At 30.2% G+C, this 15,288-nt stretch overlaps 1 protein-coding gene across 1 annotated transcript in view; it reads right to left on the reverse strand.

The window, feature by feature from the left end:
* Positions 1 to 15,288, reverse strand: part of LOC106460254 (venom factor-like) — a 107,317-nt gene that overhangs the window by 65,490 nt on the left and 26,539 nt on the right. The window contains 9 exon segments of the mRNA XM_013919943.2: positions 1,932 to 2,126; positions 2,745 to 2,813; positions 6,224 to 6,313; positions 6,315 to 6,350; positions 7,185 to 7,361; positions 8,577 to 8,819; positions 9,632 to 9,734; positions 11,619 to 11,703; positions 14,144 to 14,186. Coding sequence (XP_013775397.1) covers positions 1,932 to 2,126; positions 2,745 to 2,813; positions 6,224 to 6,313; positions 6,315 to 6,350; positions 7,185 to 7,361; positions 8,577 to 8,819; positions 9,632 to 9,734; positions 11,619 to 11,703; positions 14,144 to 14,186 — 1,041 coding nt within the window.

Raw genomic sequence — 15,288 nt, forward strand, 5'->3', positions numbered from 1 at the left:
TGATTTTCAAAAAAATACAAAATTAGTGCTTGGATACGTTTCTGAATACTTCAAAATATTTCCTACAAGTACAGAAATAATAGATCAGAAAAATAACTTTCACTAAACATCATATTCAAATTGTAAACAATGTAGTCCCCCTCCCCCAAAATATTTTCTTCAACAATCGGATTAGTTTGCTATGATATATACTGACCATTTATTTTTAGTGATAATTTCACAAGCAAAGTTATATAAATAAAATGTTCATGTAACTCCATAGGTTTATATATAAAATCATTATTATACTTACTAGCAGGAACACCCCCCTACAGGCAGCTGTTTGTGCTAGTAATTGATAATCATATTATTTATACCTCATTGAAACTAGTCCACAACCATACTTCATTGTCAAAATAATTTGTTGAAGTTGATGCTGAACAGTTCAAACTTGTATTCATCTGTATACAACCTTGACTCCACTACTTCTATTACACAGATATGAGTACATTATATGTATATTACATTGATTCTGAAGCCTCACCATGTCATTACAGCCAACATTGATATGCCATACAGTGTAGTTTCCATTTCTAAAGACTCCATCATAGGCACATCACTCTTCCCCAAAAGCTTTCAATAATCTATGCAGTGTACAAGGATTGTGCTTTTACATCACATGTTTAACAATTCAATTGCACAGAGATCCATAGGCACTGCATCTGACAACTTGACCACTATATTTGCATATATAATAGCACATATAATATATAGTAAATAATACACATTCTCAAACTGTTACAGGTATGCTATAGTTGAACATTCAGTACGACATGAAGCTTTAACTTGGTGAACCCATTCCCTGTTGGCCTCATTTCCATCTGAAGATCCTTCTTGACTATGTTGTGTACTGATGCCTGGAGCATTGTTTGTTTGTTTTGAATTTTGGGTGAAGCTACATGAGGGCTATCTGCACTAGCCATCCCTAATTTAGCAGTGTAAGACTAGAGGGAAGGCAGCTAGTCATCACCACCCACTGCCAACTCTTGGGCTACTCTTTTACCAATGAATAGTGAGATTGACCATCACATTATAATTCTCCCATGGTTGAAAGGGCGAGCATGTTTGGTGGGATGTGGATTCAAACCCACGACCCACAGATTGCAAGTCGAATATCCTAACCACCTGGCCATGCTGGGCCTGCCTGGGGCATGTAAATGGCTTTTACCACTTACCTCTGTGTTAATGAAGTCTCATCTTATCAATGATAAGGTAAAACTTGTTGAAAGTCACTTTCTGAATGGTCTTGGTGCTCCAAGTTGATCCATATTCCTTTGTTTTCCAATGTCACCAAGTACAATTTTAAGTCTCCAATATGAGTGTATGAATACTTTGTGACACAAATGGCTGTTATGCTTATTGTCATATACTTCATTCCTGGGAACCACAGCTAGATATTCATTACTATTAGTAGCACAGTATCACTGCCTCTACTTTTATAAGCTTTATACTGGTGTCAAAATTTTCTAATTGGTTGGATGACAACCAATTACAGTATAAACTCTCAACACATGACCAGGCATTTTGTTTCCACACAATGGTATTCCCATAGTAGTTGCCTTTTATATCTTTTTTCCTCCCCCATTTATATAATTATTTTCAATTGTATATACACGTATTGTTAAAATATTTGAATTATTAACATTGAGAAAAACCTGTGATGGAAAGTGGTGGGTAAATATGTCCCTTGCCCCCAAAAAAATCAAATTGATATGACTCATTGATTACAAATGATGTGAACTATAAATTTTGAGAACTTCAGCTTTTACAGAATCTATTTGGAGTAGTTAGCTGTTCAATATATAGCTATTACAGTAGATTTACCAATTCAGTTGAATTAAAACCCTCTCTAAATCCATTAAGTTGCAACAAATCTAATCAGTCTGCCTCACCTTAACACTTTCTTTACAGGTAGGTTCTACATTATACAGGATAGAGTCAGTCAACAGGTGCCCTTTGTACACAGCATAAACAACTAGTCGAAAGCTTGGTGACATATCTGTATTGACTTTGAAGAAGATTTTATGACCTATTAATTCAACTTTTGGAAGAAGTTTATGGATTAGGATCTTCCCCCTTGCAATTACCTGCAAAATAATATTCCTTAAATTACAATATATTTTTTTTATCATTAAGAAACAAAGAACATGTTTTAAAAAATTATATAATATGTTTTTTGTCATTTATTATTTAAGTGTGTTGCCTTAAAACATTCTAACAAAAAAAAACAACAACAACATAATTTAAAGTAACAAAAGTTATCTTAATTAATTACAAAACAAAAGCAAATTTTTAAGTTCTAAGATAAGATAAGTCAAATGGATTAACAAAATTATCTTCAGATAATTAACAAATTAAAATACAGATTCGGAAATTTTCAGATCTGGAGTAAGCTTAGTAAAACAATAAATAATCTTTTGTTGCTACACTCTCGAAATGATAAGTAAATAAAAAATAGCTTTAAAAGTTCTAAAACACAATGTTTCACAAAATCCTATGAGATATTTGAGATAAAGTCAACGATTTTTATTGGAAGAACCATAAAGGAGGACCAACAGTATTATATTTCAAAAGTTATGTAAAATCCATCATTGCACTAACTTGCATAAAAAATTAACTAAATGCCTGTCACATGACATAAGTGAAAACAACTTATTATGTATGAAAAATATCAAATTTTCAACAGTATGCTAAGCTTAACATACCATGTATGAAATCATGCGCATTCCACCTGCTGGGTTTGTCAAAACAGATGCTGAAAATTCTTCATCAACCTATAAGGTACACAAAAAAATTAAAGCAGTTAGTTGTGAACGTTACTTGACAGTTCTAAAATGCATTACATAATGACTTAATCATTTACACATCACAAAATATTTAGAATTTTAGCCTCTAGCATTTTACACAAACAAATAGTAATGAGAAAATTCAGTTTTTCTCGTTTCTTTGTATACCGTACAACAGTCACATAATTACAAGCATGAAGACAGAAGGCAACCATGATGTTCATCAACTCATATCCTAAATGAACAACTGTGTGAAGGACTTAAAAATGCCAAATATATGAACCACAGTATACAAGATGCCATTTTGGATATCCTCAGTGATATAATTTTGGATGAAATAAAAGAAGACATAGAAGAAGCTCAGTACTTTTGAATCTTAGTCAATGAAACTAAAGACCTATCCAAAGAAGAGCAGATGCATTTGGTACTTCAGTACTTTAATGATTCAGAAGTTCATGAAGAATTTCTTGGTTCTCAAGTCGCTAATGAACTAGACACAGAATCATTGACCATATATATTCTGGAAAAGTTAAAAATGACAATAGACTTGATGTCACAAATCTGATTGGTCAAGAATATGATGGCACCACTGTCCTGAGCAGCAAGTGCTCTGGGGTTCAACAGAAATTTAGACAAATCGTACCTCAAGCCATCTACATTCACTGTTTTGCTCATTGTCTTCACTTGGTCATCGTAGAAAGAGTGAAATCTGTTACTCCTTAACTGACCTTTTCTCAACACTTCATACTTGCTCCAGTTTTTTAAGTGGTTCTAATATTCATACACACAGTAGATTGTTTTCCAAAGAAGAAAAGACATGCACCCAAATAAGCCTGTAGAATTTAAAACAATGTCAGAAACATGATGGACTTGCCAAGTGCATGTTGTAAGTGCAATTGTAGCAAGGCTGGACTGTTTTATTAAATTTCTGCAGCATGTTGACAAAAAATGACAGTATCGAGGCTGTGCATTAAATGTCTGATCCAATTTGGTGTAATTTGACCAGACATACATGTACTGTATATTGTTTCTGAGTAACATCTTATGTGAAGCAAAAGGAGCATCAGATATAAGATTTGCTACTAAGTTGCAAGTTAGGTCACTTGAAAGTATCACATCTCATTGTTGTGATGAGAAAGCTTCATATTACTCTCAATGTTTTTGTGATTTTGCTACCAGAAATGACCTGAAGTGTTGCTATCGGCATCAGTTACAAAGCTCCACACCCTCAAACATGGACATCCTTGTAGCTCTAACCACACTTGGAATGCAGGACGAGATTCTTCTCGTATGAAATGAGCCATCTTGTCTTCAACTGATCAAAAATCACCTTAGAACCAATATGGCAGATAAGAGACTGAAGAGTCAAACAATAATTAGAATGCACAGAGAACGTGCTCTTTCCATTGAACTTGATGATACTGTTGATGGGTTCATTACTAAGTTTCCAAATACAAGGTTAACATTGGTTTGGAGGATTGTTCTGGTTGGTGTCTTGGTAAGTTCATGTTTTTGATCATTATTCATCAATCCACTTTTAAAGGGACTTGTTATCCCCCCCCCAAAAAAACACAATTGCTAGATATGCTAGAATTGTCATAAACCTTCTGATCCTTTCCAAGATCTGCAAGTATTTTAGGGCTTAAAAACTCAATACAAAGTACTTTTTGAAACCCAACATTGATTCAACGTAACTTAGCATGCTAAAACTGGGTGGGTGGAGGAATAAGGAGTCCCTTTAAAATTACACATGAGCATAAGATGTCTTGTTTTGCCCCCACCCCATCACAAAATTTTGGTGCTGTTGCCATCACTGACTAGGAGAAATTAGTTAGTTTCTGATATAGTATTTTGAGTAAGGTTCAAGAATTGAGCTTTCATAACAATTATCTTAATATCAGAAAAAAAAAGTAATTTAAAGCTTTGATCATGATAGCAAACTACAGAAAAATTAATCAGCTGTATTAAATTTAAAAAGATGTTTATAATTTCAAAATACTGAATATAAAATTAATACTAACCATCTTTACTGCTCATATGACATTTAGGATATTGCTATTATATGCATCCAACTCAAAAATTTTTTACTTACAATTATTATATTAAAAAGAGTATAAACAACTAAGAATGAGATATAAAAAGAACATGCCATGATACAATTTTTTGCCACAATTAACATGGTATCATCTGTGTTCTTATTTTTAGCTGTTTATACTTTAACTTTTAAATATATGGGATTTCTCTTTTACATACAATCATTACAGTGGTACATATTTTTCTTGAGTATTGACTTAAATCATATTATTGATATGATTCCTTATTCGTTTCTATCAAGAAATAAAGGAAAATGTGTGATTTACCTATACTTCTGTGTATAAGTATTTTCATGTGAAGTTTATTTTGACATAATTATGTGTTTTTTTTGTGTTTGCTAACTTTAAGATCTCATAAGAGAAACAGAAAGTAATAGCAGTCTTTTGTCAACAGGTGTGAGGCTAATTGGTCTCAAGTAATGAATGTGTGCTGATAGAAATTAACTTCACATTCAAGAATACAGTTTGTGTAAGATCCAAGATTATAAGAAAAAGAGTTAGTGACTCCACATCTGTTGACAGACAATCAGCCAACATGAAAGCAGACAAATCTCAAAATCCATGGCCATGCAATTCTCCTTAACTTATCAAATTTCTATCTGTGTTCCTTAAATGTTCAGAGAGAGTAATATCTCTTAATTTCTACTCCTTACAAATAGTAAATGTGTTAACCAGTTGATTTATTTTTATACAAAGATGATTTTTACAGTAAAACATGTAAGGTTTAGCTCATTTTCAGTGACCAATGATGTAGTAATAAGCTACAGTTTAACTTAAATGACCATAAATGCCTTACTTTAATGATATTATTTAATAAAAGTGTTATCACCACTAAACCAAAATCAATGTGATGTCCTCCCAAAATTTAAAATACTATGAAACAGTTCTTGTGCTTTGATTGTTAACTCCAATTAAGCTTTGTTTCTCACTTCTATATAATCAGATTATTAATTTATTTTGCCAGGTTATAGCTTGGCATGAGATAAAAACATTACATGTTTATAAGTAAAACCACTGACAGAAGAAAATGAAATAATGACACAAGTTTGAGTACCATGAATATCACAAGAATATTCTTTGTTACTTAAGCTTTATAAATAAACTAAACTTTCTTATAAAAGTGAACAAATTAATATTATTTGTGAATTTTCGCTTTTTTCACCAAAATGTGTAATATCAAGTGAAGAAAAGAATCTATTATTAACTGTAACATTCTTTATATCGTAATACCATATTTTATAAATGTTATATTATATAACCACTATACAGTTAAAGCCTTAAAATAAATGAGCATGGTGTACAAACTTTCAAATCCTTTTTTGTTGTGCCTCTGTCTATAGCAATAACTCCTCCAAACTCAGAAGACTGTTCAGTCATTCTGTGGTGACTTTTTTTTCTGGTACTGAATTCCTTTGCCATCATTTGTTCTAACCTACATAGTCAAAAAAGTGTTAAATAAGAGATGAAGAGCAAAATTATATTAAGATAACAGAAAACTGCTCAACCAAAAAATAAACCACAGCCTTAAATAAATATGTAAAACATAGTACAAATAAATCAACTTCTGTATGAAATGAAAAACAGATCAAACTCACAAATACATCAACTTCTGTACAAAATGAAAAACAGACCAAATTCACAAATATTTTTACTTCTGTATGAAACAAAAACAGATCAAACTCACAAATACATCAACTTCTCGATGAAGTAAAAAAACAGATCAAACTCTGTATTCATCTCACTTCCCTACATAACTCCTTTCTATGTTACTACATCAGCCCATCTTCACAACACTTCTGTTTGAGGTAATACATATTTTACATTTATACTCATATCATTAATGTATCTATACAACAGTTCAATAAGAAGAACATCATCCTCCAACCTTTGCATTCACATCATTTGTCCCAATTTTGTTTGATAAACTATCATATCACTATTATAATATATTTTTGTACATCAATTCAACACTGTTATATGCAACACATCAGTCTACTTCAGTAAGTACATCACTTACATCTCAAACTTAATATACACTTAACATAATATATTAATAATATTTGTGTTAATATTATTTGCATCTATATTTCAACACTTTTGTGTGAAGAATTATGTCAATTATATTTGTGTTTACATCAATTATCCTTATTTCAACATTTCAACTCCCTCTATCTCTGTTATTTCAAGTATTACATCAAAATACCTCTTTATTCTCTAACCTTCAATTGATCACAACATTTTTATATAGAGCAAAGTATCAGCCTACCTCTATTTTTAACTCTTTTAGATCTTTACTTGGATTAACAAGAAAGTTACAACGTCCTCGTTCATCACTTGTATCATCTGACTTTTGGACTACCACAGATCTTCCTTTCTCATCTTTAACACTAATAATAGCAGGAATACCTGGAGCTGGTTTACCACTAACAAAGGTTATGTCCACCTAAAAGTATAAGTTGAATGTAATATTAGTTATTAAATTATGGAAGTGATTTATCATTTCAAATCAAATGAATTTCTAAAGTTTTCTTTTCTCCATTTAAAGAATTATTTTAGCATTAGTGTGAAGCATGAGCTTTTATTTTGTGGCAATGTTAATGTGAGCCATGGACTCTCAGATTCAGAGCCCAGCATGCTAACCACTAACAATGTCCAGCCTTTCCAAGCATTGAAGTCCATGTCATTGATCAAGGACTATCTTTACACAATTTAGAAATAACATTTAGTGTTATGAAAAAAACTTAATATTATAAAGCATTACAGAATTACTGAAAATTGAATTACTTTCTGTAATTTTTTTTTCTTCAAACTAAATGTACAAACATGTCACTGATGAATTGCAAAACTTTACAAAAGCATATTTACTGGCATTAACTTTGGTAATAGATTAATAGTGGAAAAAAGTGGAAAAACATGATTGCAGTTGTTGTAATAATGTCTTTCTTAATGTAGCCAAATGCCTCATTTTGTAATTAATGATGCACATTACTGGGCTAACAAGAATACAAATCCCCCTATCTACTGTCTAGTAAAAGGAATAGCCTTGAAGAAATTAGTAAGGAAAATATATAATCTCAAAACTAACTACATTAAAATAATAGTTTCAAGCTATCTTTACATAATATTTATTTATTGCAAGCTTACGAGTTCACTCATAATCACTTCTTTATGAAATGAATATTTTAAATCTTAAATGACAGGTACAATGACAACAATGAAAATGTTATTATAATATTGTTAGTTAATGCCCTAATCTTTAAAAATAACAATTATTATTTTAAAAATACGAAAGTGGCTAATGAATGAATTTGAAAGTTTGCAACTGATAATTATATATAATGTGCAATTAGTTTGAATGTACTACTTTATTGACTTTCTCACAATTAAAATGATACTCAAAACTTTTAACTACAATTTCTCTGTGATATTGTCTACCAGAAAAAGCTTCTCAGTGTAGTTGAATGTGTAAAGATAAAATGCTTTGAAAAATAGTATGCTTTTCTTATTTTTCATTAAGTTCATATTCCTTTAAAATGTTAATGCAAAGGAGTGAAAACCTTGCTCTATTTAAGATACTATTAAGATCATATACGTACTTATGTTATATGATATACTTCTTAAATATACGGTAGCAACTGCTTTGCAAAATCACACTCACTGGTATTAATGTCGTATATCCAGGCATAAAATTATTGAGGCAACGCTTGAATGACACATCATAAGGAGAGAGTGTAAAGATGCCATTTTCATTTATTCCAGTTTCTCGTTGTCCTGTAGCCTGTTCCAACACAGACACTTCCACAAAAAGATGGTTTCCTTCCAAGTCAGAAAAACTCGATATTTTCCCATGCTTGATAAACTCATTCACATCAATTTGATAATCCACTTTACCATCTTGAAGCTAAAACATTAATAGAAAATTATGTCAAACACTACTTATGTTATTTATAAATGTAAATTATTTGTAACAATAGAAAACTGTACAACCCTTTGATCTTACTATCAAAATATAGTTGGCTTACCTCTAAATGAAACTATAGAAAATCCACTGATCTAAACATTTCAATCATGTTATGTAATCTAAGATAATAAGTTATATTTCTAAAACAATAAACAATAATGCGATATTACTATTAACTAATCTTAATAATAAAAGTTCCTTTCAAAATTCACTTTAAAAACTTTATGCAAATAGGTTCTATAATTTACAAAAATATAGTGTATGAACATACAATATTAACCAATCAATTTAATATTGAATGTACTGTAGTAAAATCTGCAAAAAATACTAAGTTTATAAAAACTGCTTTTTACTTAATTACTTTCATTAACTTGTGATTTTTAGTTTGTCTACATATGGACAATAACACACTAGAAAACAAAAAAGACTTGAAAAGAGAATCGGACAACATAGATATAGGAACCTTGTGATGTTTAGTTTGTCTACATATGGACAATAACACACTAGAAAAAAAAAGACTTGAAAAGAGAATCGGACAACAAAGATATAGGAATCTTGTGATTTTTAGTTTTTCTACATATGGACAATAACACACTAGAAAAAAAAAAGACTTGAAAAGAGAATCGGACAACATAGATACAGGAATCTTGTGATTTTTAGTTTGTCTACATATGGACAATAACACACTAGAAAAAAAAAAGACTTGAAAAGAGAATAACAGAATAATGGCAATAACAGAAGAATTAACATACCTGTTTATCATATAGTGTGCCAATAATAATACTGTTTCCTGTTCTTAACTTCACCCCAAATTTGAAATTTGCTGTACCATGCACGGGTTCACCATACACGTACCTATTATTCAAAATTAACATAGCATTGTTAAATTTTCAAAATTCTAAGCCACAAATTCTGAAGGATTTCTTTCTCTTATAACAGAAGAAATGTAATAATACTGAAAATATATCAAAAAGGCTACAGAGATTATTGTCCTAATTCAATTACTTTGATGCTTTTTTATATAGGTAATACAGTTGTATTTACATAATAAGAAAGACCAATAAGCAACATTTAATATACGACAAATGATGGTTGTGCATATTTTCATAATTTAGCCAACAACAGTAAACTGAGGTTAATAATAACAGTAAATGAATATAGTTAAAAAGTAAAACATGGATTAACTGATTTTAGTAGTTTTAAACTATTTCAATTACCCAGTCACAGATCTAGTTTTTGGAAAATAAAACAAAATCTATAATATAATCATAACATAAATTTCTGTATGTTTACATGTACAACTGTATGAGAAAAACACTGTATCTCAAAAGAAAAAAATAGATCTAATACCCATGATTTATTTTGCAAGCTGAATGAAAACAATGAGAAGTTGTGAGCTGAAAGTTTGAAATTTTGTTAGCTATAGAGAAAAAATTTGTGAAAATAACATTTCTTTATTTTAATACTGATCATTTATCATACTGATGTAAAAAAAAAAAGAGTAACGATGAAATTATGTAAGTTAGTCACGTTTAAAGTGACTGGAAAAATTCATCCACTTCAAGTAGTTAAGGGGTTAATAAATCACCACCAATATCTTTATAAGATCAAGCTGACCAAGATTCTTAAAGGTACAAGCTCAAGCCACATGGATAAAAAAAGTATTTAGAGATACATATTTCTTTTAGAAGCATCCTTAAAATTCTACATGCTTTTGAGATAGCTCTTGTTTCAATAAGGTAAGACTCACATGTAAGTGTTTGGTTTATTTCAGTCTCAAATGAAATTTGTACAAGATGCACAGACGAAATAGAACCCAAGATACTCTCTCCTTGAGATATTTTTGAAACAAGAAAGAGATATGCCTCCAACAACATCAACAATTTTAATAAAATACTCCCCAATTCCTACTAGAGGAAAGTTTTTAAAAAATGTTACTAAAGACATTAACTTTAGAAGCTCAATAATTTCAGAAGTTATTTCAGTTTGACAACTCTCCATTATCACCAACTGAAGGACTGCACAAGGTACCTTGGACTGATAACAATGAAAGTAGCCTTGAGAGAAGGGCTTGAAACTGGATTTTTTAAGAACACAAAGTATTTTTCATACATAAAATGAACCAAGCAATGAAACAGAACTTGATAGGGAAAGCAGTGAAATGACCAATTTCACATTCAAATGTTGTTGAAGATAAAGAGGGTGTAAAGTAGACAATTCCTCATTGTAACACCACCACCACCCATTAAAAGTTTATGACATGATACTCGTAACTCGTTTTGGGATTAATAGAGTAAAATATCAGCTAAAATCTATCATATTAATGATACTGGTTAAACAGGTCATGACAAGTAATTCATTGTTGTGGTTAGAAGACACATTTCTTAAACTGTCTTCATTAACATGAAAATTCCCATCAGCCATAGCTGGCAACATTAATGAGGCAAAGAGGTAGCAGTTTCTTCCAAAAATGTACAGCAACTACTGTTATTATATCAAAACTTCAAATTTCTTAACTTGAAGTATAGAACAAGATTATCTAAGTGAGAAAGCTAGCACTCCAAGTCAGAATCATCTTTGTCCTAATATAAAACAGACCTAACTCTGGCTTTAGCCCTATATAATTGTTTTGCTAAACAGTGTTGAAAACCAGAACACTCACTTTGTCTTATTTTGTTTCAAAGTGAAGTCTGTTTTCTTTTAGTTTATTATACAAAATTAAAAAAAGTTTTGACTTACTTGGCATGTACATTTCCACTGATTTTTTTTGTACTTTGTAAAATAATTTCAGGAGCTGTTACATCAACAGAGAATGTTGGCAAAACTGGAAAAAATTGTTTGAAAATGCATACTGGTGATTAAATGCTTTTGAAATAACTCAATCACATCATATTCAGCATAGACATGATCACACAAATAAGTTTGAAAAAATATTTACAATTAAAGACAGCCAGTAAAATATGATTATATTACGAAAAATATTCACTACAATCTAAAAGATACTAATACAAAATGATAATAAAACAAGGTTACAAAAAAACCTTTATTGATATCTTTGAAAAGTTAAAAATATATATGTTGAAAGCATTTTTTTTCTGACTGATAAAACATCTCCAATTAGTACAGCATTTTCTTTTTTATAAAAAGGGCCAAAAATCTTTTAATTTATCTGTAAGTAGAGTGCAAGCTATGTTTCAAAGAGGAATTGTCAAATACTTCAAACATGAAGTATTGCATATGTTCCTGTAAGGCTCACATTAGCCGATTTATTTATTGTAACATAGGTATCAGCACATTTTACTTCTCACACCTCAATTTATGAATAAACTAAATGACAAACCAAGCTTACTTCTATTATAGATCCTAACTAAAGTTTCACAAAAATACAAAAAAATGTTTTAAGTATCAAACAAAAATATTATGCTTAATTGCCTAAAATTTATTTTTTAATTAAAATATGACCCATTCTTCTACCAGCTTTATGTAGTCAGGAGTCTTATTTATTCGATCTTTTAAATTCTGTTGTTAGATTGTTCACTGTGCAGCTGTTTAACTAGAGAAGTGAACAGAACACATTTTAAATTACAGCTATCCCCTCTACAGTTTGTATTTTGTTATGTGCACCTATGGAAAATGAAAACTTAGCAAAAAAAAAAGAGTTTTAACATGATTTTGGATATAAAATTTTAGATGTTACATACAAATATTAAACTACATTTGTGGTATTTGAATATAACATGCATTGCTATCTTTTTTTTTGTTATTATTTTATATTTATTTTGAATTTATTTTCTGTTATGTACATGCATCACATAACACATGGCCAATACAGTTAAGCTGAATTCATTCTGAGTTACCCTTATTTCTTTGTTGTTCTCAGAAATGGATAATACCTGTTACCAACAAGAGAGGTTATTGCTCAATTCAACACATTGTGTAAGGCTGTTGACAACAGTGTCCTTCAATGGTTGTTCAAGTGATACCTAGAGGTTACAGCCTCACTTATGTTGTAATAAGAATCATTAGTCACATGGGTTACACACACTGCCCTGGGTAAATGCAACATTTCTTCCAAACTAAAGAATGTTGCCTTTTGTAAGTCTTGAATTTCATCTTCACTTGGTCAGTGTGATCTGGAATATCATTTCAGTTAGTGTAATCTGGAAATTTGCCTTCAGTTGTTAGTCCTGTGATCCAGTAAAGGTAATTGTCCCATGTAAGTAACAGCAAGTAAACACACAGTGTTTGTGTATAATAAAGATTGTTCATTTTGTATTACATTTTGTGTGCAGTCTCTTTATTTAATTTTACATTAACTCAGTAGTAAGATTTAGTATCACTCTTACTGATATCTTGGACAAATAAATCTACTGTTATCTCGTAGACCTATTCAATATAGCTGTAACATTAAAGTTCACACACCTAACAACAGTATTTCTCTCTTGCAAAAAACAATGAATATATTTTTCAACTTATTAAAAAATTGATTCAAATTTATTTATTGGCATTTTTCTTCTGAAATGCAAGTTTTTGCTTTTATCAACACCCTAAAAGCCCTTAATTCCTTAGATAAGTTTATATTACCATAAACAGTAAGCTACAAAAAGTAAGATTTCTCAGTAATCAAGACCTTTTTAGTTCTCTTACAATGATAACTACCAAATAATGGAATGTAGATGTGCAAAGCTTCATTTGTGGCATGCTATATTTTTTTTTAAAATCACCTCTTCAGGTAATTTTGCATATATTCCATTCCAAGCTGTTAGAAAAAAGGCTAAAAGCTTTGGCCTACCTAAAAACAGTGGAAAAACTTTTTCTAGTTTTGGTGGTTTCCCAAGCACTAAACAAATTAGAATTATTAAAACTCAACCACTGAACAAGGAATTTACTTTATATGGTGTCAATAATGGAATATAAAAATCTAAACACTTACTACATCTACCATTTAATGGTAGAATGAGTAGAAAAACATAACACAATTTATGAAGTAAATTTTAAACCTACTGGTTGATAGAGGTATTAAACAGATGATAAGCACTAATCAATTAACAGAAAAATGTTTATTTGTTCCTCTTAGAGCAAAGCCACATTGAGCTATCTGATGTGCTCACCATGGGAAATTGAACCATGGAATTTAGCATTGTAAGTCATTAAACTTACTGCTGTCTTACTGGGGGACCAATTAACAGCTAAGATACAAGCTTTGTAAATTTTCCATTATCAGTAAAAATACTATATAAATAAAAATATCATTTTATACTTACCATATTCTTTAACCTCAAACTTCACAGTTGAATTATATAACAGCTAAAACAAATATTAAAAAATGTGTTAGTCATTTCATAGTTAAGAACTGAATATCTCAAAAAAAAATAAGAGGATTTACATATGTAATGAGGTGTATGCCAATTTATAAGTTAGATATCAAAAACAGTTCACTTCTCTTGTGTATGAATTAAAGGGAAAACTGCAATCTGTTTACAGGAGCTTCATACATTACTTATTCTAAAGTTATAACAGATAATTGCTCTAACATTCCTCAAGAGAAGCTTGTAATAATCCCCCCTCCCCAAAAATGGTTAATTTCACATGAAAAATGCTGTGAAGAAACCATACAACTTTTACACTACTGCTACAAAAGTTGTGCTGTAGTTCTAGTATTATCAAAATGTGATACTTCAGTACAAATATACAGCATATTTATAGAGCCTAACTATATAATATAATTTTTCTTAATCATTACTAAATACTACTAAAGTAACTAAAGAATATTTTTTGTAATAAATGATTTATTGATTTTATATATACTGCTATTATCTTCAAAAAATCCAAAACTTTCTTTATGAACAGTATGAAAACTCATGATTGGCCAATTTTTTCTTTGCATGTCAGAAAATGAACTTTTAGTTTCTGTGAAAGAATATTAAAAATAGTATATAAATAATTTAATTGCATGTGAACGTAGCACACATTTCATAATAAAACACCAGGCCAATAGTTAGTTATGAAATTAAAATTACTTTGTGTAATTTTTAAAGCTTTTCCTACTAGTACTTTAACAATCTACACAGTACCCAAAAAAAAGTGAGCTATGGATCAAGGACATATGAATGAAGTAATTAGTTATGAATCTATTCAGTGTCTAAAACGTGTTAAGTTACGGAGCCACAAAGGAGTGTATTATATTAATTCATTTAGTATTCAAGAAGTTATACTTTATAAATCCACTCAGTATCCGAAATTTAACAAATTATAAATCCATACTAAAATGTTATGCCTCTTTAGCTCATACAAGATCCAAGAAGTAATGAATTTACCCAACCTTCAAATAAACGTGTTATAAACTGACATAGTTAGAAGTTATAGGCAAGAGATAGTAATGATTTCAAATAATACACGTATAGCAAAC

Source organism: Limulus polyphemus, unplaced genomic scaffold (genome assembly GCF_000517525.1).
Source record: "Limulus polyphemus unplaced genomic scaffold, Limulus_polyphemus-2.1.2 Scaffold33, whole genome shotgun sequence".
Classification (NCBI taxonomy): Eukaryota; Metazoa; Arthropoda; class Merostomata; order Xiphosura; family Limulidae; genus Limulus; species Limulus polyphemus.